This window comes from Globicephala melas, chromosome 9, assembly GCF_963455315.2.
Source record: "Globicephala melas chromosome 9, mGloMel1.2, whole genome shotgun sequence".
Classification (NCBI taxonomy): domain Eukaryota; kingdom Metazoa; phylum Chordata; class Mammalia; order Artiodactyla; family Delphinidae; genus Globicephala; species Globicephala melas.
The window spans coordinates 42,824,213-42,851,616 of NC_083322.1; the positions used below are offsets into that span (position 1 = coordinate 42,824,213).

At 44.3% G+C, this 27,404-nt stretch overlaps 1 protein-coding gene across 3 annotated transcripts in view; it reads right to left on the minus strand.

Annotated features, from left to right (window-relative positions):
- BMPER (BMP binding endothelial regulator) overlaps positions 1 to 23,815 on the minus strand; it is a 262,416-nt gene extending 238,601 nt beyond the window's left edge. Inside the window, exons 1-2 of one of the 3 annotated variants that reach the window (XM_060305428.2) lie at positions 22,946 to 23,815; positions 21,807 to 21,892 (exon numbers count right to left, since the gene is read on the minus strand). In XM_060305428.2, coding sequence (XP_060161411.1) covers positions 21,807 to 21,892; positions 22,946 to 23,078 — 219 coding nt within the window. In that variant the 5' untranslated portion in view covers positions 23,079 to 23,815. The remainder of the gene's footprint in view (positions 1 to 21,806; positions 21,893 to 22,945) is intronic. The other 2 variants (XM_030857517.3, XM_060305427.2) reach the window with 2 other exon arrangements.
- Between the last annotated feature and the right edge of the window lie 3,589 nt (positions 23,816 to 27,404).

Consider the following 27,404-nt stretch of genomic DNA (forward strand, 5'->3'; position numbering starts at 1 on the left):
CACCACGGCAGAGATTCAAACCCAGGACTCGCTGATATCACAGTCGGTGATTTCATCACTATGGCATACTGCTGGGTTTAGAGGCTAAGATGAGCCATCTCTTCCTTGCAGCCGAGAAATTTAAATGTTTGCCTTTGTTAAGCACTCTCCATTTTCAGACCATTATAAACCTTAGTTTGTGATTTCATTTTGAACACAAGAGTAAAAATAGTGCCTTTGAGGAAAGACAGATGATGTCTCTGACTTAAAAACTCAAAACAAGTCTCAGTCTCTGAGTGCCCTGTCATTTGCCAGACAGACCAGAGCCTGGACCAAAAGCCTCCAAGTCCTCAGGTTTCTTCCTTGAATTGAGCCCGGGCGGGGGCGAGGGGTACTCTCCCAGGAGGCTGGCAGCATCCCACAGCCACACTTTTGGAGTCTTTATGGGAAAGCATCTTGCAAAACATCGCACAATTCATCACACTCCATCTGGGAGTGTTATTCTTTCTTCCCCCAGTCTAGGCTCGGCGAGCGTTTACCCCAGAGACCTGGACCCTGGCAAACGTGGCCTCCCCTGGCCCAGCTAACGGTGCAAACTCTGAACAAAGCTGCCCTTGAAGCCCAGACATTTAAAAGACTTTATGAAGCCCACTGGGGCCCCCCGATTATTTTGCAACAAGTCATATCCCATGAAGAAATTCACTTCTCTGCAACACAGAGGGAGATTAAAGAAAAAGGTCGGGGGGGAGTGCAAGGGGTTGGAGGAAAGAAGTAAGACCCCCTGTTGCTCTGTCTGGCCAGAATCGTGTCTTTTAGTGCCCGTATCCTCTACCAAGGCGATGTTCTCATGATATATGGCCCTAATATGTCACTAAATGACAGTGTTCTCCTGATACTGTACCTTGAAAATATGACACGTGCCGGCAGAAGCAACGGGGGATTAATAAGGAGGCCCTTTTTTATATTTAACTTACCTAACATTTCAATTATTTTTTAACAGACTTTAGTTTGTTGGAGGGATTGTTTGGGGGTCCTAAGCCATTTAAAGATTTAGGTCTGGCTTTTTTTCTTTGGCCTTTTCAAGGAACTCTCAGAACAAAGGAACACAGGCCATTAGACTGTCCCGGCTACTCAAGTACAGCTCTGATTTAAAACAGGGCAGAGTGTCAAACAGCTCCTCATTCTGTTTAATCATATTTTGAAATAGAACCAAAACATTAGTGAAGGCAGAACACAAAAGAAATAACCACCAAATAAAAATAGTAGCCCAAAGAAAGTAGCACTGCCTGGTTTTTATTACACCGTACATCGTATAAGCAAGGGATCTGCTGGCAACACTACATTAATGTAACTGCAATGGATTGAACACAGAGCAGCCAGTGACTGAGTGCAGGGGATCCTGTCGCAGATGCAGCTCTGTGACATCACTCAGGCTCCCAGAAGCAGGCTGGAAAATCAGAGGGTGGACTGTGTCCCCTTCTGCCAGGGGACGGGAGCCAGGTATGTGAACTGAGGAGTGAATGTCAGCAGCCTTCCTGCATGTGATCCACATTCCCGAGTCTACCCTTTTCTCCTCCCAATCAAAAGGGACTCACACAGCTGGGATGGGGCATGGAGTCAGGGCTGCAGAGAAAACATCCACAGACTCCCGCACGGGAAGAAGATATGAACCCAGGGTGAAGGGGAGCACAGGCTGGAAAGTAATACAGCCTCGTGTGCAAGTGGCCCAGCTACCTCTCCCAAGACCGTTGATTATTTTACACCACGGGCACCCTTCAGCACATGACAAGTAATGAATCAGCTTTTTCCTCTGCCCCAGAAGAGAACAAAAAAGGGAGGTGGGGTGAAAATCTGCGAATATTTTTATGCCTTTCTGGTGCGTTCTTTAGAACTAGCAAGAAGAGGATGGGGGTCTGACCCCAACCACCAGCGGGATCGACATCAGAGGGCATTAGCCAGGCTTCCCAGTCTCCGGGACAGCACAGAGGCTGCTGGCCAGGTTGGCAGGGGCATCAGAGGAAGCAAGGAATGAGGGTTAAGGAGTTAAAAATAACAATAACATTGGAGTCACTTCCATAGGAAAGGTCGTGATATGGTGGTTAAGGAAGGCTACCTGGAGATGTTATTTCGGCAGTCCCTTTTCTGACTCATCACAATATAACAAGCTGGGCTCCCCAGCTATCCAAAGAAGCTGTGAACTCAATGGACCCTTTTAATTGTACACACAGATGATTCTCTGGCAATGAAGAGCGAACACATCCAAAACACAGAAACCGAATGTCTTACATCCCATTTGTGTCCTACCAGGGTGATTGGTGGTGACAAACCACTTCTTCTTAAGACCAGCCTTGGAGGGCTGTCGCCCTCTCGCCAGTAGGTGTCTCCTCCCTGCGCCTTCCACCCACAGGAGGGGGACTCACCAGGTCCTCAAAGGCCCCCTCATTCCCGTGGGTCAACAGCAAGACACTGAGCAGATTTTTCACAGAAGAGAACAGAAAATTTTTCACGGGTTGCCCATGAAAGCCTGCACGCTGGTGGGAGCTACAAAAATACCTGATCTTGACAAGTGAATGGAGCTGACATCACAGGGAATAGGCAGGGCAGAGGAACAGCTCGCAGCCCATCTGTCATCTTGACAAAGTAACTTTCTGGTCACTAGTGAGACACTTTTAAAGACATCTGTACAATTGACCCCGACCACCAGCAATCACAGAGGCTTTCAAAGGGACCCCTGGGATGGCAGACTTTAGGGCTGGTTCCTGCTGTCCTGCCTACTGATAACGGTAAGGGCTGTCTGATGCATCAGGTGATGGAAACATCCCTGCTCCTGGGCTGTATTCACGCTGGTACTGACGGCAGAGAGTGGCCGCTTAGCCTGAGGAATGTCAGGCAGGGGAGCAAGGGGGCAGGCGTCCTCTGGCCAGATGGAAGTTCACAGAACTGAAAAAGCCAGCCTCAGACAGCATCCCCCATATGAAGGCAAGCCTGTGAGGAGCTAGGGTTGGTCTGACTCATTCACCAGGGCCATTAACAGCATGTTCTCTTCACCAAGTCTTCCCCAAGGGCCACATGCAGATGTCAGAAAGAACTGGAGAAGCCACAGATTTATTTCATAGGTTTAGAATGTAATTTTAATCCACTAGCTTCCACATTCAAACTCATTAATCAACAAATGCCAATTTTGCATATAATCCTTTTCTGATTAAGGTGTTATAAAGGAATGAAAATGACCAGTCACCCATAAAACACCATTAACATAAACTTGTCGCTAAAGGGATTCACAACATGTGCCCCATTTTAAAAAAGCAATGCTTGGCCATGATTATTACCCTTCATCATTGCTTTTTTAAAAGGGCTTCATCATAGGACAGTTTCTCCGAAGCTTTAACATCTAAACTAAGACAAAAATATCAACAGAACACAAATGGTCTTTAAAAATGTGACATCTTGGCTACGAACTTGGATTTTTCTGTAGGTTAAACCTTTGCACCACAAAATTCAAATCTATCTGAATAAAAATCCATGGATCTGTTTAACAAATATTGTTGAGCCCCTGTCATGGGCCAGGCACTGTGCCAGGTTTTTGCTGAGAACAGAACATATGAATCAGATCCATCCTCTGCCCTAGAAGAGCTTCCAGTCCGAGAGGGAGAGGGGCCAGAGCATAAACACGGCAAAAGCACCTCACATGCTGCAACATGAGTAGATGCAGTCCTAGTCATGAGTTCAGAGGAGGCGAAGGTCTGTTTCAACCAAATTCCACAGCCATAAACTCCCAGAGATCATTCAAATCCTCCTGTTCTTCAGACACTAGGTGGGCCACTGAATGAGCCTCAGAAAAGTTTTGTCATACAGTTCTCTCACTGAGACAGAATTAGACCTACCTATGTCAGACCCTTGGGATTTGACAGCCCTCAGAAGGGATCTCCTTCAGTGATGCCATCCTAGTGCCCTCCAAGGTAGGTGCAGTGACATGACTGGGCATTGCCTACAGTAGAGCAGCCTGTCTTATGCATATCGTGGGAAATACTTTGTGCCACTTTTTTCTTGCTCTACGAAATTGTAATATTTAACACACTTTGCTAGTCTTTCTTCCATAATATGTTTTAGGTAAAGTGTAAAATACCAGCATACTGAATTTTAATTTACATTACAAAACCAATCATCATTATGCTACCAAGTGTGAGCAGTAATATCTAGTTTTAAAACCAGTTTTCCATAGGACACATTTTATTTTATAATTATTATTGCTTATTATATACTTTACTACAATTTTATTTGGTTCATTGGAGATAGCTTTTCATCTTTGTCAGTGTATCTGTACAATTTCCCCACCATCCGACTTAATATGCAAAGTAACGTGAGCCATGAAAATGGCAAGTCTTCATTACAGAAAAAGCAGCGTTTAGAGTAGAAAGGAAAATTCATAATTTATTTTCGAGGAAGAGAATTAGATCTTCAAATTATAGAATCAAAAAATTACACACCATTAATTAATTGAATTCATTACTTAAAAACTAATTGATTCAATTCAACTGAATCTTAAAATTAAATTAAATTAAACACGGCATATACTCAGTCATCCAACTGATACAGGTACGCACTGGAAGGACCCAGCACTGTCCCAGGCCCTGGGATACAGCATGAACGGGAGAGTCCACATCCTCACAGAGCTGACATTCTAGTCGGGAGGCCTTCAAGAAACAAAGACACACGTGACACAGTGGCCACTGATGAGGGCTTTGGAGAAAAGGAAGCAGAACAAAGCAACAGAATGACAGAGTGTGTACTATTGGGGAAGAGTGGTCAGAACAAAGGCCCTCTAATAAGGAAACATTTCCTCAGAGGCCAGAGTGAAGAAATGAGAATGTGTAAATATATTGAACAAGTGTGTCCCGGGGACAGGAAAGAGCAGACGCCCTTGTTGAGAAGGCGCCGGGGATCATGCCGGGAGTAGCAGACCAGGAGGGGAAGATGCTTTGGGGGGTGGGGCCAGAGACAGCATCAGAAGCCAGATCCGGCAGGGCCTTGTAGTAAGACTTCAGACTGTATGCCAAGTCAGCTGAGAAGCCACTGCGGGATGTTTTGTAAATAAGCGAAAAAATGGGATGTATAGTTTTCAATGGCCACTGCTTGATAATATATTGTCCAGAGGCAAAAGTGATCATGGAGATAGTTAGATATTATCAGATATATTTTTAAGGTTTTGCCATCAAGATTTGCTAGTAGATAGAATATAGGATGTAAGAGAAAGAGGAGTCCAGGACATCATGGCTGATGGCCTAAGAGAATGGAGCAGTGCAGCTGACATTGCTGGCTGGGGGAAAAGAGATTTGGAGGAGGGGTGGAAAATGAGATCTCAGTTTGGGCCATTTTAAGTTTGAGATGCTTGGAGGTGCCAAGTAGACATTTGAATTTACGAGTCTGCACTTGAAGGGTAAGGGAACTGGGAACATAAATGTGGGAACTTCCAGCATATATGTATTTTTTAAGCCATGAATCTGTATAAAAATCACCTAGGGAAGGAGTGTAAATAGAGAAACGTCTTGATCGAATGAATCCTGGGGCCCTCCAATATTTAAAGTTCAAAAAGATAAGGAAGGCCCAGCATAGAAAGGTCTAAAAAAGAGTAGCCAAATAAACAAAATTCTTATAAACCCAACATTCAAGTGCTGAGAGATCTCTATATGTGTAAGTCCTTATACACACCCACACCCACCCACAGGCGCAAATGCCCACAACTGTACACGATCGCTGGCTGAGATTATTACATTAACCCAGTGACCACCAGAGGTCACCTTCTCTCAGCACCTGCCACTGTGTCAGATACCTACAGACCGAGATGCTTCGGGACAGCTATCGCTGTCCACCATTTAAGGCTCACAAGAGATGCTGTCTTGGCTACTGCTGGCCACTCTTTACCCCCAGTGCTAATAACCACCATGCCTGCCAAGCTACATCTCCAAGGGAACAGACTCAAGTTTAGGAAAATGCTGACTGCCTAGAAGATCTAAGAATGCCAAGGAAAAGTTCTAGGACCCGTGTCCTAAGGGAGACCAGTGACCAAATGGTAGGTGAGTGTTAAAGGTGGGTGTGGGAGTGAGAGAACATTAAACACCTAGGAGTAAAACAAGAAAAGGAAGAGGAAAATCCCTCATTTTAAGTTTTCTTCTCATTTGTACTAAGATCTAAAGCCAAAACCCTGGAATGAACAGAGTCCATGGTAAGACCCTGCTTTCAATTTCTGATCCTAACAAACATGGCTCAAAGCTAGGAGTGTGATCTCATCTACAGCAGGGTAACTAGGATTTAGAGATCCAGGGAAGAGGCCTGCGGTCACAGACAGGCACTGGCCAAGAAGCAGGGAAGTCAAGACCCCACAACCACCTTGGGGCTGACTCTGAAAGTGAGCGAGAGGCAGTGAGCTTGCCAGCGGAGAAGCTGGAACTGAGGCTATGTTGCAAATTTGGGGTTTGTACTCCCGTCTGTCCTTTCAACATCGTATTTATTCCCATAAATACGTACTTGAAGGCCGTTAAAGTTCCCCCCCGGCATGCTCTCCACCAGGCTAAATGCTATCAGCACGCCATCATTAGTGAAAAATATTTACTAAACCCCTACCTGGGTGCTTGGCACTGCTCTAGCTAGTGCTTTAGCTATTCCCAGCAATCCTTTTCTCCACCGCTTGGTCATTATCACAAATGGTCCTCCTCTGGCCTCCACAGAGTTCCCCACTGGACTGTCCATCCCTCAAATGTCTGGCCCACATGGGGTGTGTAGGAAGAACCACCACCCCACTGTAATTGTTTGTGCATTTCATTATCAGGCTGGGACCAAGAATGAAAAACTGAAACTGAGAAAAACAAGACACAAAACTTGGGGAGTGGTGACATCATGGAAACGTCGAGATAATAACAGAGAAAGAAAATAACATGGTAAAAAATAATAAAGATGGAAATGATAAAGGTGGAACCCTGGAACAATGGAATTCCAGGCTAATTTAAAAACAAAAGGAACTTTTTTGAAAAAGGATTCTCATTAAAAGTATGGAAAATCGTTTAGCAACGTGACCAGAATTATGTGAAGGCACCATGAATCAGAACCTTGTCAGCTTGACTTTATACTCTCCTGATCAGGGAAAGGAAAATGTGGGCAGAAACTGGGGGGGGCGCGGGCATCAAGAGAACAGAAAGAACTAACATTTCCTCCCAGAATGAATCCATTCTGGATGAGGAAGGGGCCTGCTGGGCGGAAGTTGCCAGCAGAAGGAAACAGCTTCTGTTATAGAGGTTTGGGAACGAAAGGGGTTGGGATGCGGCGTATCCCTAAATCCAGCTTCACCTGGCCCTCAGCTCTTCATTGCTTGCCTCTGGCTCCTCCAGATGCTACTGGATCCCAGCAAGTCTGTCATAAAACCCTGGCTGTTCTGTCAAATTGCTACATCTAGTTGGCTCATGCTGGAGAAGCAACAAACATACGTCATATCAGCTTCACCCTGCAGCTGCTGTCCATCACAGAAAGACCACAGGAAACAGAGTGTATCCCTGTGGGAATCCATCTCATGGAAAGGCTAGCCCCAACCTAGAGGGTCAGCCTGTCCCACCCAAAGGCGCCAGTCAGGACTCTACTTCACTGGACCACAAGGACTGATAAAAACATAATCCCCAGGGAAGTTATTTGCTGGGTCTCTCTCACTCACCCCCTTGGGGTGCTTTCTCAACACTTGTAGTCAGAAAACATTCTCTGAGCGAGAACTCAGTGGAGTCTACCCAGGATGGGTCAGCATTCCCGTACTTGAATTGTAGTCCCAACTCTCACTGATTAGCAGTGTGAGCTTTGTCTCACTTTGCTTTTCCGAGCCTTAATTATATCGACTGTGAAACAGGTTTCTTGAGAAGCCTTTCTCTCCCTCACAGAGTGGCTTTGAGGAAGATAAAGATAAGGCTACCCCCAATTTAAGAACATGGTGTTGACTCGTAAAATAGTTATTGAGACTTACCACATGCGAGGTGCTCTTCGAGATGCTTTGAGTGATGGTGAGAAGAATCAGACACTATTTCTACCCCGAAGAAGCCTAAAGTCTAGTAGGGAGACAGTCATGTAAATAATTAATGAAACTTCAGGGTAGGCAGGAGTAAGGGTTATAATATGAGAAATCAACATGAGGCTTCTAAGAAAGAAGTGACTAATTCTGATCAAGTGACTAGGGGAAGCTTGATAGAGGAGAGGACACAAAGAAAAAGTAGCACTTCAATAAAGGTAGCTAATGTACAAGATAACTGTGTGAAAGGTCCACAAAAATAGTGTTACATAAATGAGAGTTGACCTATGGATAAGTTTGGTACCAATAACAGAATTTCAAATGTACCTGACCACTAGTGAACAAGTTGCTTCATTGGGGAATTTACCTATATTTATGGTTATATTCATATATCCTTCTCTTTCCACTAACCTCAGTTGGGAAGAGTTTTTCAAATACTGGCTCCTGCATGGAGTCGCTGGAAGAGTTTATTAAATATGGAGATTCTCAGGTTTCTGCCAGATCTACTGAATCAGAATCTCTGGAGTAGAACCTCAGAATCTGCATTTTTAACAAGCTCCCTGGGGGTTCCTGTGCACATTAAAAAAAAAAAGAGAGTCGGGCTTCCCTGGTGGCGCAGTGGTTGAGAGTCCGTCTGCCGATGAAGGGGACACGGGTTCGTGCCCCGGTCTGGGAAGATCCCTCATGCCGCGGAACGGCTGGGCCGGTGAGTCATGGCTGCTGAGCCTGTGTGTCCGGAGCCTGTGCTCCGCAACGGGAGAGGCCACAACAGTGAGAGGCCCGCGTACCGCAAAAAAAAAAAAAAAAAGAGAGAGAGAGTCACCTCTGCTGGTGCAAGAATTCTTACCACTGACTTGTTAATGACCTGCAACTGTGTGAGAGAAGACACATCATCAGACTGAAGTGGGTGGGTGAGAAGGGAGGAGGACAGAGAGGCTGGCAGTGATGGGAACGCAACTGTGTGTCCCTTGTCACCAGTGCTCAAAGCTCTACTATAAGGGTCTCCCCCAACATGTACACAACCTCTGGTTCAATCACATTTTCACACTTTCATTTGAGACTCTCTAATGAGAGAAAGTCAGTTGCAAGCTAAATCCATGATCCAAATTTCATATTAAATACCTACATATACAATGCACGTATATACGTGTATATATACACATACACCATCCAGCACAGTCAAGGAATAATAATTTGTTCTGATTAATCAGATACTCCAACCAAGAGTTAGTATCTATGGCCTGCACGAGTTCATCAATTTTCAAAGAACTCGAAAGCGATAACTTCAAAACTATCTGGAACATAATTTAATCTCTCTTTGTTCACGTAAAAAAGAGCTTTTTCCAATCTCACAGTGCCTCGGGCCACTATTAACATAAATGCTCAATACATATGTGCTGAGTTTAATAGCCATCAATCATTTTCCTACTTCGGTCGGTCCTGCAACTCGGTTCCCAGGTTTCCTGCAGGGCACCCACCACGTGCCCCCTTCACTGACCAAGGTGAATACCGCTTCCCTCCCTTCCCCCTCCCCACGCCACCATCAGAGGGTCCTGAGGATGTGTAGAGGAGCCCACTAATTCAGAGCTGGGGGCTCAGAGCTTAAGAGGTGTTACGTTTTCCTATATCACCACATTTTATTTTTAGTTTGCGAACCCGGTATCAATTCACCCTGAATTTAAAGGCCCCCTCATTAAGATACATTGCAACAACCTGCCAGGAGAACTATGTCCAGTGAAAAATTCTCCAGGTGCTCAAAGTACATCTTAGGTTGTACCACAAGAAATTGCTGTTTTAATAGGTCAACACCAAATATCCAAAATTTCATATACTTCAATCTAATGCCAAAATCTGGGAGCTCTATATTTCTGTAACTTGGCCAACTGGTGTGTAAAATACTTCAAGCAAATGTCTCTTTGCCCTTGCCCGGTGTATGGCTTACACGAAACAGGAAAAAAAAAATCACATTTTTTAATAGATCTCAACTAGTTCCCTACATGCACACAGGCAATCACAAGGGAAAGGAAGCCACTGTTGTCTGGTACATGCACATCCCAGAGGAAAAAAAGAAACGCCAGTTCTTCCCACAGAAGCCACCCCGGAACTAACTGATGACGCTCACTGAAAAAGCAGACTTACATCCCCTTCCCTGCCATCCAGCTACTCCCCAAATTCAGGCTGAGTCACCTCTCAGGGGAAACGAATTTCCGTCTGGGTGCTCACCTATTGTGCTCATGAGACTGCAAGTTGACCTCTGGTGGGTCCCACTGGGTCCTGGAACCACTGTTTCACATGTGCTTAAAAACAGGAAATCACCGCATCTCAATTCTAATAGGCCTGTTTCCCTCAAGAAACATAAACCCAGGTACGTGGCATAGCAGCTCTCAAGTGGAATAATATCTGATTAGTCTTCTCATCCAGGAAAATAGCATCCCCCTGAGACCTAGAAACACTGGTATGTGAATGTCATGATGCTACTGCTTTCGCTCTATAAATCCATGAAGCAGCAGAGACCCAGCAGGCTGTGAGAGCTTCTAGAATTCGTGAATTTCTGAGGGGTACAGAGTCAGTACGAGGCAGTCAAACAGCCCAGCAAGGCTCTCCTGGAGACAGAAGTGGCAAGTTCCACAGGTCACTGGCCAGATGCAGCCCTGCCCTCGGAACCCAGAGGGAGCAATCGTCCTATCTTGGCTCAAACGGTTCTGTTCAATTAGAAAATAAAATGGAAAAGGAATCCCCCAGTATTTTTTTAATAAGGAGTTCTAAGAATAAATACGGAAAAGAATGCACATGTCATTACTCTGCTCACTAAACGGAAAGCCGTGAGTGGTTAAGGAACTTTATTGCTAATGCTGCAGTCTGCAGATTTGCCCCCAAGAGGAACCTAAGAGAATAGGCTCAAAAAATTTTTTTTACAGAGAGAGAGGGAAAAAAATTAAGATAAAGATGCTAAAAATGCCTCTCAATGAGGCCCAAATAAATGTAAGACCAGCTTTGGGCCTTCTAGTTTCCCTGCCTCCTCTCAGAAGGCCACCTCCATCTCTCCTGGAAATAGTCTTCTGAGGTCACCCACAGCTGCAGAGGCCAGCAGCACAAGCAGACAGTCCACTGCACAGCATCTCCAAATAAGATGCTCAGCCTGCGCCTGACAGCCTTTGCAGCCATGAAAAAACCATCTGGTCAAAATCTATTTAGTTGACCAAGAATACAAGAGTTATTTTGGAAATGCGTGCTTTTATGAGTGAAAATGTGAGGATTGTTATCTCCGTCACTGTGATTCTCTTTGAAGTGTCCCTGGGGTATCATGACTCATGTTGCAGATCCTCTCCCAGAGCCGTTTTATGGTTATCCCATCAAAGCAGGGCATTCGGGAGACATGCTCTGGTCAGGGAAGATGCCACTTGTCCCGCCCTCTCATTTTCTCTTGTTGAGCTACCTGTGTGAAACCTTCAAATTGCCGTTCAGGTTATAGACCTTTGGGTTTCTCCTGTGGAAGATCTGGGTTAGTCCCACCCATTACCTAACATTTGAAAGAAAAAGCAACAAAAAAACTCATTACACTGCACGACGTGTACATACAATAAGGCCTTTGTCCTTAAAGGAAAAACATAATTTTCAACAGAGTCGGCTCCCAGAAGCCAAGGGAGCTAACATCCAAAACCTAATATAAACACTGAGGCTTATATCAAGGTTTCGGAGTTAGCCTCACTGAAAGGGGGAGGAAATGATGGGGAATGGCAGCCACAGGGATCCGAGGCATTTTTTCATTGTGATTTTTGAAAGCAGAACTGAGATAATCCCCAATCCTCCCCTCTCGGGCACCTCCTGCATTGTCGCCTACAAGGGCTGCTTTCGACAGCAGGATATTTCTATAAGAGGGAATGTTCCTTTTGGTGCAAATAAAAGCAGGTCTTCATGTCTATGTGATTCTAGTTTTCAAATGTGAGTACATTCCTTTCAAAGGAAAAAAAAGTTTTTTGTAATGATTATTTAGGATGTCTTTTATAGAGGGGGTTGACCTTCTGTGACAAACTCTCTGGGAGAATCCTGTTTTGGAACTTGGAGTTCCATTCTGGGGGGGAGCGATCCCAAGTGTTAACAACCCAAATTATAAACAGGAAACTCCAGCCTGACTCCCACTCAAGTCCCAAGGTTGTGGACCTCTCACTGAAGCTATGGGGCTTCCAGAGATGAGGGGACAAGGTTCTTAACACTTGAAGACCTCATCTCATAAGATAAAACTGCCCAGGTTAACTACACACAACACAGAACATGCTATCAAAGAGAAGAAGCAGCTTCCTAGAAAACAAACACACAAAGCTCTGTGAATGCGCAGGGTCCACACGTCCAAATCCAGTCACCTCAGTTAATCTGGGATCACCCGACACACCACGGGTGTCCAGAGTGACTGTGGCTGGGCAGATGGCAGGACCCTGAACGTTCTAAAAGGGGGAGGGGAATTCCCCGGAGGTCCAGTGGTTAGGACTCCACGCTTTCGCTGCCAAAGGCGTGAGTTCCATCCCTGGTCTGGGAACTAAGGTCCCGCCAGGCGTGCCTCATGGCCAAAAGTAAAATTAAATTAAAAAATAAAAATTTTTAAAAAAAATGTTTAAAGTAAAACTAAATAAATAAATTAAATTAAATGGGAAGGACTCTGACGTGTCTGTCTGGGTGGGTCTACCAGTAATTAGTTTTACATTTCTGCCTCCTACCTGCCACTTCCTTGTTCAATGGCAAATACCCCAAAGGACAGCAAGGCCTCACTGTGAAAGCAACGTTGTGATTAGCTGTCTGGAGATGGACACCAGTCAAACAGGTGAACTTTTGAAAATGAAAAATAGAGGAGCAGCCCATCTTGCTAAGCCCCAAATACTTCCCGGGTTTTCTGTCTTTTATGGAAAAGATAGCAGTCGCTTCTACTGAACTTCCATTGTCTACCCTGACAGAAGTTCAGAGTAAACACATGTCATAGGAATTGACAATAAATTGAAATAAAAGCGGTAGTCCATTAAATCATTTCTTAGAAGTCTTGCAGTAGTCTATGTAATCACTTCTTAGAAGTATAGGATAGGCAGTAATTGCATAGCATTTAGGTAGTGGCAGTAGGTATCATTTCTGAAGTGCTTCCCGTCTACCAGACCCTGTTTTAAGAATTTTACATGTTTTGACCCACAGTTCTGACAAAAGCCCTATGATGAAAATATAGATGTCAAGATACAGAAATATCAGGCAACTCACCCAGAGCCATACAACTATGAAAGGAGGCATGGGAACCACTACACTATCATTCCTAAAAAATATACTCATTAAAGTATATGTTAAAAACTGGTTTATAGCATACACCTTACTTCCTTCCATTCCAGTTCTGGCCCTTACTAATAATAATTCCACTTACACTGTTTACAAAGGTCTTTCACAAACACCAGCACGTTTAATCCATACACATCACCTCAGTTAATGGCTACAGCAAACAGATGGGTTCTGCATTATGATTCCTCTTTAGAAATGAAGCTGAAGGGCACACATACCATTGTGACTTGCCCAGTACCCACGACTAAGGCTCAGAGAGACCAAGGTGGCTGCTGAGTGATGCACAGCTACAAGGCGGCCCTGGGGAGACTTGAACCCATAATGTCAGACACCAAGGCCACCACTCCACAGCTGTACTTCAATGACAAAACAGACATCAAAAATTTAGTGAAAAAAGAAAATATTTTTCCTGAAGATCTAACTAAGGGATTAAATTATATCATAATATTTTTTAAAGCACCATTAACAGTTTCATAGAGAAACCTGAAAGTTTACTATGGTAAGATTTTATATTAGTCAGATTCTTTGATAATGTTGTTCAGATTCATAATAAAAAGTGCCTCAATGTGGCCTTGTCCATTTTGCACTTAACTACAGAAACATTCCAAAGACACTTGCAAAAGCCTATTACTTTTATTCATGAAATTAGTTTTGTTTGGGGACCTTTGAAAATGTCGTAAGACCTTTTTAAATCTCAGTTCGGAAAATTTGTGATTTTTGCACTAAATTTTCAAAATCCCTACAGCAATCTTAGTTTGGGATTTCTCTCAAACGAGTTTCCACTGAATTCTATCTATGATCAATTCTATTCCATGGGAAAATATGCAGCAGGTACTAGGGACCTGGGCACCACGGACTGTTATTGATTGTTTAAAATCGTTCGAGAAGATGATGACAAAGTTCCTTCTATGATGTTCTCCTAGAAGGTTCAGTCTAACTCTGTAATATCTAATACCGCTGGTCTTTCTCCTCTTCAGGCATCTTCTGCCTTGGCCTATGCTTTGTTGGTTCTCCTTCTTCTGTAACCATTTCTCAATCTCTGTCTTTTGCTTCTCCCTTTCTAACCTTCTTTTAAATAACAGCCCTTCTTCCAGTTACTCTTTCTTTTATGGGAGTTTGGGGTTTGTAGATGCAAGCTATTACATTTAAAATGGATAATCCTAATGTATAGCACAGGGAACTATATTCAATATCCTGTGATAAACCATAATGGAAAAGAATATAAAAAGAAGAATGTATATATGTGTATACCTGAGTCACTTCTAGTTACTATTATAGGCTCATTTCTTGAAATCTCAATGTAGACCCCTTCCCAAGACAAATAATTTATTCCCAAAGTTCTGAAATTTATTTCAATGCAAACAGTTAACAAACTGCTGTCTTCTAGTCCTGATTTCTCTAGTGAGATCAAGATCTACATTTTGAAGAGCTACCGGGTTTTCCTACTTGGAAGGTCTATGCAGCCCAGTCATCAATTCTGAACTCATTATCCCACCCACATCTGTGACCTCTTCTCTTCCTACATTGTCCATAACATTGGCTAGAACTTCCAAAATTCCCTTCAATCCACCCCACCTCTCACCTCTGCCATCTATTTTATTGCCAAGTGCTATCAACTTGGGCTCCAAAACTCCTCTGCAAGTCTAGGGGTCCCAGCACATGGGTACACTTTTTTTAAGGTGGGCTGTCCAATTTCGATTGTTGTATAAATTGTGTGCTACCACTGAGAATACATACTACCATGGAGAATACTACCACTGAGAATACATCTACCAGACTGAATAATTTGCCCAAGGGGTCATGCAACAGTGGAGAGCAAGGTATCACTGTGAGTAAGAGGAGAGAGCTAGCACCCAAAATGGAATTTTGAGAGTGAGGCCTGGAAGTAAACAATTCTATTCAAGTAACAGCACCCAGAGCTGCTCCAGAGACACCAAGTGATTAGCAAAGTGACTGCTACAGAGACACACTACCACATCATCCTACTGCAGTGACTACTGCATTTTAATTACTGTGTTTTTCTGGGCATTGTTTGGAGTCTTTTAATCCAAATATTCTAGAACTAGAAGGCAGTGAAAGTAATTCAAAAGAATAAGCAATATTGGTTTATCCCAACACCTTCTTTCTCACTGTCCATTCCTGTTCTGGGACGCTTGCCCTCACCTGACCACAACATATCCCTAGTGCCTGTTGTCCAAACTCTGGCCCCTCCACACTCTAAACAGCTCCCACAAAAGCTTCTAGAGGCATTTACATAAAACACATCTTATTGTGTCATGCAGCTGAGCCAAAATATTAAATGGCTCCCCCAATTCCATGAGCGGAACTGAGCTCCTTATTATTGCACTCAAAGTCCTCTATGCCTCCCACCAAGCCTTCTAACTCCAGCTTCCACCAGAGCTTTGGGTACACTGGGCATACTGGACTCGGCCACCTCCACAATTCCCAAGCCCACACTCCTCTGTGCCTTTCCTCCAATCACGCCTTGCCAAGACTCTCTTTGCTCCACCCATCAAAGTCCCAGATGATCCAATCAGAATTCATCTACAGCTCCCTTAGTACTTGAGTTTGAGTCTAGCACAGTGTTTTTCTGGCACTCCAATGAAACTTATTTATGCATGTGTCTTTCTGCTCTTTTCCGCCGTGGGCAAGAATCTGTGTTACTGGTCTTTGCCCCCCCAAGGTGCCCAACCAGCAGAATGCTTCAAACACAGAAAAGGCAAAAAATGGAAGAGGAGAATGAAGTGTGAAGAGAAGGAAGAAAGAATAATATTATTGAATTTATAACCTGTTACTCCTAGTGCTTCGAGTGATGTTTTATAGAATTAGAACTGGGAATCAAGAGGTCTTAAAATATACACCCAGCGCATTTGCTGATCTTAACTAAGTTCAACAAGCACACTTGACCTCCTGGGGCCATGAAAGGTGATGTTATTAGTATTTTTTATAGCACAAAGAATTCAATAGACCATCAGTTGGACAGAAGTGCCACAGAAGAGGGTGTGAGAAACTGGTATCCTTTGTTTATTCAACGAATTTGTATTAATTGGCTTTATTTTCCATCGTTTTGCCTTGCTTGGCTTTTCCTATTATGTCCTGTTCTCCTGCCCTCACTATATCTGAATCCCCATCTGAGGAAGGGCTCTCTTTCCTCGGCATGGTTTCCCACACTTAAAACACAGTTTTCAGGTGATGCGCACTATAAAGGCCGGTGCCTTGAAATGAAAAGAAAGCATGTTTAAAATGGGACAGGGATGGGGAAGGGGAGCCCACAAGTAAGTAGGCAGCAAAAGCCTACTCAGGTCTGGAACAGGGTGAGAGACTTCCACAAGGTGGGCCAGGAAAATGCCCACGATGCCAGACCACTAGGCGGTTTTTCCAGAATTACAGCACTTCTGAGTCCCAACCCTACCCTTCTGCCAATAAAAGTACAAGTGAAGGTGACCCCACAGGCATAGAGACGTAAATACTCTGCAGAAAAACGAGGCCCCTCTTCCATGGAAAGTTTTTTTAGTGTTTAATGGAGAGCAAGGGGAAAACTTATACCAGGGCTCACAGACCACTGGACCAATAAGGAAACAACTCAGATCGACCCAGTCCAAGTCTAGAGGGACAGAAAACCCCATCAAATGTCACTGACTTAGCCCTGTTCATTCATAACTATTGGTGGGCTTGGCATCATTATCCCTATGTCTTTTCTCCATCAGCTTCCATTTTCTCCCTTTTCTGATGAACCTTTGCATCTAATTCCATGTGAGGAAATAAGAATTTAACATCATCATCAACATCATCAACAGCAATAATGCATCATTCTGACTATATGCCAAACTCTGGGCCAAGTCTTAAATGCTGTATCTCATTTGATTCTCACAGCAAGTCTGTGAGCTCGGTAGTGATAGACATCCCACTCTACAGATGAGGAAACGGAGACTTAGAAAGGTGAAGTAACTTTCCCAAGTTCACCACCAGTAAGTGACAGAGCCAAGATCCAAACCCAGGCCTGTCTGATGCCAGGGCCAAGGCTCTTTGCCAAAATGATATGAAACCAGCCAATAGCTGCCTGAACTGTGTCTTCCTCTGAAAGAGCCATCCAAGTCCAGACCTGGTTCATGTTACAAGACCAAGATCACTCTAACTGCTCCCCAAAGTGAGCCTACGTCAGCTCTACAGAGGCTGAAATAACTCTCTGAGCCCTTGGAAGTATCTGTAGACGTTTGTAAGTAGTAAACGACCAGCGGAAGCAAGTTGATTTAGCATAGAAAACACTGTTTTCACATCCCAGATCTGTCTCTTAGTAACGATGTAACCTCAGGACATTTGCTCCACCTCTCTGAGCCTCAGGAAAGCATGGGTAATAATAATTGTCTGTGAGCTGGTACTGGTGAATTTGCCAGCACAATGCTGTAAATTAGTTACCTTTCCCCCCAAACTGTTTTACTGAGTACCTTATTCTATGGAATAGAATACACTGTCTAAACAGAGTATAAATAAATAATAGATAGATAAATAAATAAATAACTCCTGATCATTTCCTTAGTGAGCATCCAAAATCCAAAGTCTAAAAATGATATAAAACAATTTCCAAAAAATTGTGGCAACCTATGCATATGTGCATGTACTAAGTGTATCTCTCTGAACACATAAGGACTACTTTTTATCTCCTCTCCCTCTCCTTCACCCTCCTAGCTCTCCCTCTCTCCACCTCTTACTCTCTCTCTCTCTCTCTCCCTCTCTCTCTCTCTCTCTCTCTCTCTCTCTCACACACACACACACACACACACACACACACACACGAATTGAATCCTGATGCACCGCTATCTCCCTCATTCTCAAACACGTGCCTGACACTTGTTCAGATAATAGATAACTAGTCTCTAGCCAGTTAATTTGAACAATAAAAAACATGAGGCTCTTATAGAGATAAGGTACCCAAGAGAATTCAAAGATGCTGGTAGCTGCTTGTTTAGTGACGGAAGATTTTTGTGATTAAAAAGTGGAAGACAGCAGACAAAGCCCCCTCTGTTTGCACCACTTGGTTGGCTCCAAGCTAGGTGGAGCCCTGCTTCTTGTAACACCAAATTTCACATTGCTTTTTATGAGCAGAGGGTCCATTTCTAAATTGCACCCCTGGATTTAAAAGAGGAAATTTAAACCTCAGAATAATGTTTTTTGCTGAACAAAATGTATGCCAAACTAAGCCCTGACTGACTGACTCCTGGTTTTCTGAGTCCCAGCCTCCAAAGTTTTCTCAGGTTTCCAGTACTGGGCCGAACTCACTGGCTTGTGCCATTTCCTTCTATGCTACGGTTAGGTGGAAAAGGGGTGAGAAGCAGGGGTACCACTTCCCCAGGTTCACTGGATATATATGGGAATGCCCGAAAGATCCAGAGGACCACTGTAGATTCATTAGCTGAGAGAGGCTGGCTCCTATCAGCTGTACCTCATGGAAGGCACCAACGTGTTGTCCTAGGCATTACGGGAAAAATAATTCTAGCAAGAAGGGGGAAATCGTCATACAAAACAGCAATAAGTCTGGGCCTTCCTAACTCAGCCCCACAAAAGACCATTTTGTAAGATGGGGAAAAGCTGTGCTTTGCTTTCTAACTGAACAATGAAACACTTGCATCTTTAATCCAAACTGTCTACCCACTTCCCTAGATTTCAGGACAATGGCCTAACTTCTCACCTTCCCTCTTGAATAGTTGAACCCACACACTTTAGAATGATACCCATCAGCAGCTAACAAACAGGTTATTCTTGGACCATGACTGATGCTGGCAAAATGCTCGGGTCCAGGCAGACAAGGATAAGTGAGAATAAAATTATTCAGTTCTGCTTGCCGTGGCCACTGCATCCGCAGTCATCCTCAAAATTCCCACAGAAATAAGCTCATTCCACCTTTGAAACATTTTGGAGCTTAAAAGTTTAAATCAGGCCAAGTTGATTCTGTGGGGTTTTTCAAGCTTTTACACTGTAATTATATGCAGGACTTTGGGCCACCTATTTCCTCCCAACTGTAACATTTTATGTCTTTTTTAAGCATACGTTGAGGTTAGCTTTTTTTTTTTTTCCCAGTACATGTTATGAAACAAGATATGAGCTTATACTCAACTTTAGGTAACTTTCTGCCAAAAGGCTGGACCAACACAAACTAAATATGACTATTTTCTTTATCCAAAGTACAGTTTTGACTATTACATACCCTCTTAATGTACATACATAAAACTAGCTCACAACTAAAGCTCCCTGCAGGTCAGCTGAAATCATAACGAGATTTTCCTTTCATATAATGTGATTAACAAATGTTAGCTAACCAAACTCCTAAAAGACTCAAAAGAAAAAAGCAAAATAACTCAAGCAATGCCCAAAAGTCAAATGACTCAACAAACTTTCTATTTTTTTCTTTGCTTTTTCACATCTTTAACTTAGAAAACAGCCTGTTTCACTTGATTATATGCACGTGCTCTAGAGGCAGGTGAGAGTGAGTTCCAGCTCCACTATTTACAAAAATGTGACCTTCACAAGCTACTAAACTCCTCTAGCCTCAGTTTCCTCATCTGTAAAACAGGCGGGTAAAAATCCTCAAAGGATTTTTGTGAAGATTAAATGAAATAACGCAGGCTTCAATAAGTGTGGGCAAATAGTGTTTCATAAATGTTAGTTGCTATTGCTGACATTATCTATCTGCTAAATAAGTCTACCTTCCAACCTAAAAAAAAAAATGTCAAATGTCTCATGGCAGCCTAGGTGCTTTGAAATTCATATACTGCAATGGGTCCCTCAGAAACTTACAAGAGCAGACACAAATAAAGAAGCGGCCGTCCATCTATTCTTGCTCAACTTTATCAAGTATTACAAATGTTTGGGAAGCAGTAATAACTATGACAGCTTGGGCCCCATAATCCTAAACCCCTGCAAAGGTCACGGCAACATATCACTGAGGCTTTCAGCTAGTGAGAGCTCTGAGGCATCCTCTGAATAGCAAGTGAGTTGGAGTGCCAGAGTCCAGACTTTATATGTTTAGAAAGGATTTCTGACAGCTCTTACGAAGGCAGATACCTCCAAATGTTACTCGAAGATATAAATGAACCTACCACCCGTCTGAACTTAACGCATTTCTGGAATAAATATCACTCCAGAACTCCAACTGACGCATCTTTTCAGATTCACTCCTTACCTTCAAAACAGCAAGATTCTAATATCTGTTTTATTAGCAGTAAGGCTGTACTTTCGGGGAAAGGCACTACTTCCCCCAGGGCAGGAGTATGGAAAAGGGGAAATGCTGTATGGAGAATTTTTATATTATTTGGAACAGTCTGCAAAACCCAAACTGTATATTTAAACTTTACAAATGTAACAATATTGTAACGCTTATCTCTGCAAACGGAATGCATTTTTACCTCTATTTCTGTTGATTTCCTTAGTCTTCAGAACCCGATAATCATTTGATACAGACATTCACCTTCACCCATTTATCATTTCACAACATTAACCTCATCTCTTATCATGAAAAAGTTTGGGTAGTTTAAACCCAGATGGCTTGGCTTTCACCTAAACAGAGAAGAATCCCTTCTCTGGTTCCATACAGCATGTTGATCTGATAACAAGCAGTCATCTATCACTTGGGGGCTTTGCATTTGACTGCCTTAATGTATTTCCAACAGGGTTTTGTGATGTGTAGTTTTTAATCAAGGTTTGCCAAAACTGATTGGCATGTGAAACACTTTTAAGCAAAAATGTTGTTCTTTGTAAGTCTCTATTTCAGCTCAGAAATTCTTATTCGTATAACTTAATCTCCCCCGTGTGGTTACTTATTAGACCTTATCATTAACTATTAAGTTAAAATAAATTGAAACAAATTTTTTTTTTAATCTACTAGCCACTGCCAGTGTTAACTAAGCAGCTGAAAGCCAAGTGTCATCCTCTAAGGATAGAGTCCTTTCTGACTCATGCTTCCAAATCAGAACTACAAAGACTGTTTTTGAGACTTAGTATATAAGAGGCAAAGAAATCCAAGATTACATCTTGTCCTCATGTTTGTGCTTTGTGACTCTCATCTCTTTTTCCCCTTGTCATATACCTTATCCCAGACCTTTATACCTAAATGTTATCATTTTCACACTGAGCTCAGACAACAGAATCAAGGCAGAAAGTTTGGTGGCACCTATGATTTGGTGGCAATAGCCATCCCTGGGAACAGAAGGGCAAATGGTAATTATCACTGAGACGATGCCATACCAAGTCCACCTTAAGTTTACTTCTGTAAACTGATGTCAAAGATAAGAATTCCCAGACTGAAGAAATGGAAACTGCAAAAGTCCATAATACTCAGAAATTCAACTGAATTCAATTCACCAGCTATCTGAAGTTTTGTAACGACCAAAATCAGTTTTTAAGATTTGGTCATATTACATTTAATGGATTCAGCTTATCAGAGGGAGCAACTGACTTCACATTACCTGATCTCCATACTCACCATGCAGACACACATTATACAAGGGTTGTCCGTGATAAATGGAATCTGGAGAACTTCACCTTCATTTTCACATTTTGCAACAGAACCTGAAGGAGAAAATAAGTTATTTAAATTTAGCTTAGTGCCATTGTTACAAAAATAGAATTTTTACTTTAATGCTTTTTGAAACAACTATACCCAAATTTCAGAAATTCCTAATGAGTTTTAAATTCTCAAACTCATCCAAAAGAAGTCCCCCCGAAGAAAATCTATTTTAAATAGTTTTATTAGAACAGGTTTGTTTTGTTTTTTTAAAGGCCGTGCTATATAGGTAGATTTTCTGCTTTCGATAGTTTAAGCACAATTCCAAGTATTTCACTGGATCCTTAATAATACCCCTCCTTCATGAAGGCATTTCAAGTAAACACACACTCCCACATGCAAAAAAAATTCAAATTGGCCATTAAGGCAGATTTTAAATTTGAACAGACTTCAGGACAGTGTCAATGAACAGGGCTTTATATGAATCCGCCTCATATTGTCTTGAGCTGAAATCACTTTTTGAAACACAATCTTCTTTCCTCTTTTAGAAATTGCCTCAATATTTTCTTTTCTGCCCCAGGTGTCACTAAAGTATGTCCTTCAGAATAGCAGCTGAGGTCTTCACCTGCCTGAAAGCATATAATTATTATATCCTGCTATTAGTACCCTTTTAAAATATGATCGTTTCTTTAAATTCAAGGTGCTTTAAAAAGCACTCCCTGTACAGAAGCTATATTGGAACCCTATAGAGTGAGAAAGGCCGATGGGTGGAAAACGGTTAAATTTTTTTTTCTTTAATTGTATACGGGAGAAAAGATCAAAATAAAGATTGAAGAAAACTAAAAATTAATAAAGGAACTTCTCAAATTCAAATAGAAGAATTTCCGTTATCACTATACTATTGATGTCAACAGCCTCCTTGCCCTCCACCCCTTAATCTACTCACTGTCTTCCCACCCCTTAACCCCGCGGGCTTCGCTTCTTGCCCACCGCCAGCGAGGGGCAGGCTCCTAGGTGCTCGCTCCCCGCCCTCCTGTCCCCGAGGCCAGCCAGCGCTTCCTCTCCCAGGTACCAAGCCAGCGTCCGGGAGGGTCGGTCCCTCCCGCCCCCTCCCCTACCTGTCAAGAAGGAGGAAGCCAGAGACATGGGGACCCCCGAGCAATTGAGCAGCAGCAAGACGCAGCAGGTAATCCCGGGCGAGCGCCGGCAGGGACGCTCAGCCAGAGCCCTGACGCCGGAGAACCAGAGCATCGTCACCTGGAGGGAATCCCGGGCGACTGCAGGTCCCGCGCCGCCGCCTATGCTCCACTACCGCCGCTCGCAGTCAAAAAGGGCTCTCAGCCGGCGAGTCGGGAGACAGTCCGTTAAGGAGGGAGGCGGGCGCCCGGGAGCCTGGGGCGGAGGGGTGGGGGGGAGCTGAAGGGGGAGGCGGGAGAGAGAGGCGAGGGGTGAGGGGCGCCCAGGGAGGAGGGGTCCTGCGGCCAGGCTCCTCTAATGCGGCTTTTTTTTTTTTTTAAGGAGTTGCTCGCAGCGGTTTAGTCGTCGGCTCCTCCATACTAGAGAGGGGGCCGGGAGGAGGGGGTATCGGAGCAGCCGGAGATAGGCAGAGAGGAGTGGCTGCGCTTCCCGCTGCGCACCGCTGCACAGCCGCCGCCGCCGCCCGGGCTGCAGCGACTGCCCGGGGGCGCGCCGCTACCGCGGCGTCCTCCACTCCTGCCCTCCCACCTCCTGACGGCCCCTCAGGCTCTCAGCCCGGCCCGCGCGCACGCTCGCTCCGGCGCCGGAGACCCGGGCGCCCCGGGCGCCTCTGGGAACCCGCTGGGGGCGCCCGGGCGCAGGGGGGATTGCAGAAGCCCCGCGCCGGGCGCTTGTCTTCACCGGGCGTCCAGCCTGCTCCCCAGCCCCTCGAGGGAGGCCACTTGCCCCGGGGCACGGATCGGAGCGGGGCAGGCGTGTCTCCACCGCCCGGAGCGCGCAGCGCCTCCTCCCTTTCCCGGGGGAACCCTCCCCTAGCCGGGAATGCCGCGCCACCCCCACTCACACCCGGGCGCTCCAGCCCTGGGAGGGAGCAGAATATGGGACGCAGGGCGCCTCACCACCCCTGCTTGTTCCCAGATGCCCCAGCTTTGGGATGGAGCGACACGGGGCGCCGGGCTGGGGGCGGGGGGCCGCGCGACTTTTCACTCCCTGCTTTGCTTCGGTCTGCTGGGGGCGAGACAGCGGACTTCCGCGCTGAGCGGACAGAGGGGCGAGGGGCCTTCCAGAAGAGTGTTCTGTGCTTATGTGCCTGCCAGTCGTGACACTAGGGAAGACAGAAGCTGAAACTACACGCAAGGTCGATTAATAAACGCACAGAGGCGAACGCTTTTCGCCCTTAAAAAAAGATGAACAGTCGCTCCATGACTCCTCCCATCCAACCTCGGGCGGACTGGGGCGGGGAGGTGTTTGACTAATCATTCACTGACCCGAGAAAGAGGGAGGGACCCGCGCGGCGGCTAATCTCTAGCAGGAATATCCACCCCGCGGCCTCGGCAGCCGCAGCCCTGGGTGTCCAGGAGTCCGACCCTACGTACGGCCCGCGGATCCCCCCGGCCGGATCGCGGCCTCCTGCTCAGGCCGTGGCACCCTTTGCTCAAAGTGGGGGATGCAGTGGAGGAGGGAAGAATTTTTGTAACCAAATGGGAATTAGGGGACGCTTGGCAAGTGTTGGGACCTGATGATCAGCTGTCCTCGGAGATCGCCTTGGGTCGCCGGCTTCCTCTTACCAAGAATTAAAACGGGGCCCCCTCACGCCCATCCTCCTGGCGGGTCGGCCTGGGTGGATCTAAACGGCAGTCGCGGACTAGCCAAGCACGTTTCTCAGCGGGACGCACCTAACAATTTCCCGACACAAAGTGGGTCGTCGGTAGTCGCAGAAACTATACCTTTGCAAATATATTAGTCAGTTTGCGGACACATTTAGTACAGTTTCCTCTTAAGCCCTCCGCTCTTTGGGGGGGGGGGCTGTTTATTTGTTTTTATTTTATCGAGTAGTTGGAGCCTTCACTTAAAGCTGCAATGCCCACATTCCGGCACGCCAAGGAGCCAATAGGAGCGCATTGCTCTGACAAGGAAAAAGTAAGAGAGGGGAAAGCTGTCATTAGCTTAGCACGCTCCATTTCCCTCTCAAAACAGATTTTTAGCGTAAAACTTAAATTAAAAGAGAAGAAAGATGATGTGTGGTTGCCTTCCCCCCCCCCACAAATAACCACCACAGCCAGGCAGCTCCTTGAAAATCAGAGTGTTTAATGTATTTACTAACGATAAAGAACATGCAAAAAAAGAAATCTCTAAACCTAGCCTTACCTCCCAATCCATTTTTTATCAAAACAATAAAATAAAGACGTTTATGACTACAGAGAAGTACAGTCAGTTGAAACCACTACCTAAAAAAGATTCTCTCTGCATGGGGCTTTTAGATAAAGATGATAATCGTGACTTAATTAAGGAAAACGGAATAATGGGTAGGCTGGGAGACCTTTCATTGCCCTAGACTTCAGCAGTAGACCTGGATAAACTCACATTAGAGAATTGCAGGATATTTGAAGAGTACACATTAGTTACTCAGATGTGCCTTCCCCGACATCAGCCATATGTCCTCAAGGGTTTGCATGACAGAAGTCTTTATGATGGAATCTGTGGGTGTGTGTGGCATTTCTCAAACTAGGGACCTGGTGCTTTGGGATGCACTGGAACTTGCCCTATAGGTATAAATCCAAAAACCACCTGGAAAACATTTTCGTCTGCCTGGAAGTTTACCAATGGGAAAGATGCACAGAAGCCTTTGGCAAACCTGTCCCTTCTTCCTGTTTGTTTTAATCAGCTGCCACCAGTGATTTCCCCTGCTGCTTTCTTGGCAAATGGGCCCTACTTCTGGAAGAGCATCTTTCTCTCCAAAGGGCTTATCGGCCCTCCACTGCTGCTGCCACCACCCCTTCAAGTGACAGTCTATCAGCTGCCAGTTGGCCTCTGTCTACACAAACCTGAGATACTCTGGGGTCAAAAAAGAAAGAAAAGAAGCAGGCATGCACTGAAAAGCATCCAGCTCTGCCTTCACTTGTTTAAAGTAAAGGGCGGTACCATCCAAATCCCCAAATGCTCTTGACTGAAATCAGAAGGAGAACAAATATGTGTTTGGCTCTGTTTATGACATTTTTCAATGTAATGGAGGTAATGGGTCCCAAAGATCATTATTTAACTACAGCTATCTCATGCTCTTCAAAATAAAATATATAACCTAATCAGACCAAAAGAGAACGAGGCCTGTGGTAGGAGAATTCTCTTCATCCCTTGGCAAAACTATGATGCTGAATTTGCGCTGAAAAATCCAACTAAATATACCACTTAGTAATGTAGATTCAAAGTTACTTCAAGAGAAATTACAGCAGCCCAGCTTCCTAAAAATAGAAATAAATAGACCTTCAAAAAGGCAGCAGGGGAAAGGAATTGTGATACCAACCACTAGGGAGGGCCGAAGGTATTCCATAAATGTGTGAGGGTTTTGCTTTATGAAAGACACGAGGCATTTCAGACTTGATGAGGATAAGGGATGGTGCCACCTAGGAGCTTACAGTCTAGTAAGGGAGATAAAGCGTGTTTATAAATGAATGCAGTACAAGGTAGGAAATGAATGTAAGAGGAGGAGATAACATGCCCTGTCATGGAAGTTTAAAGAAAGAAGACACTTAGCTTCATCGAGGAGGTGGCAAAGGAGCTGAGATTTGAAAAGCAGGGGAGGCTTTAGTAGAAAGAAGGACAATCCAGGAGCAGCAGAGAGTAACAGCAGGGAGACTCACTATTTACAAAGAGAATGGGGAGCAGTCATTTAATTGGCTCTATCTGTCAGCTGAGCAGAGCTGTGGGAAGGCTTGATAATGAGGAAAGTAGAGGCAGCACTTGAAGGATCCACCTCAGATAAGCAACAGGATATTTACCATGGAGTAAGTGCCTACCTCTTAGAAACAACCAGACTACATTTCTTTAGATTGGAAAGTATTTCTGCAGGTGCATTCAGCAATCTGTGCATTTATTCATTATTAATCATGATACTGGAGAGCACCATTTCCACCTCCATCTGTTCAAAAGGGTTTGGGTGATGGAATGAGTAATACATCATGAATCAGTTTCTCAACCTTTTTAGCAATGGCTATATGATTCTTCTTGGGATGAAAGTAGAAATGGTGCTTTGACATTTTTTTTAAAACACTGGAGATCTTAGAGATCATACAAACCAACTCCCTGCCCTTTCCCTTTGAGAATGAGAATTCTGAAGACTGACAGGAAAATGACTCGCCTAGGGTCACACAGCTAGTTAATGGCATAGCCCATTTAAACAGAGTTCCTCTGACTCTCTGATCATAATGCTTTCCATTACAACTGTTCTGCCTTATTGAGTCATAAGAATATAGGAAAGGACCACTGGATGTTTTTAGATATGATACAAATTAAAGTTATAGAGTTAGTGCAATTGGTACTGAAATATCTATTGAACTGAACTAGCACCAATAACACAAGTTGTAAGAGCAAGAAAAACAGACC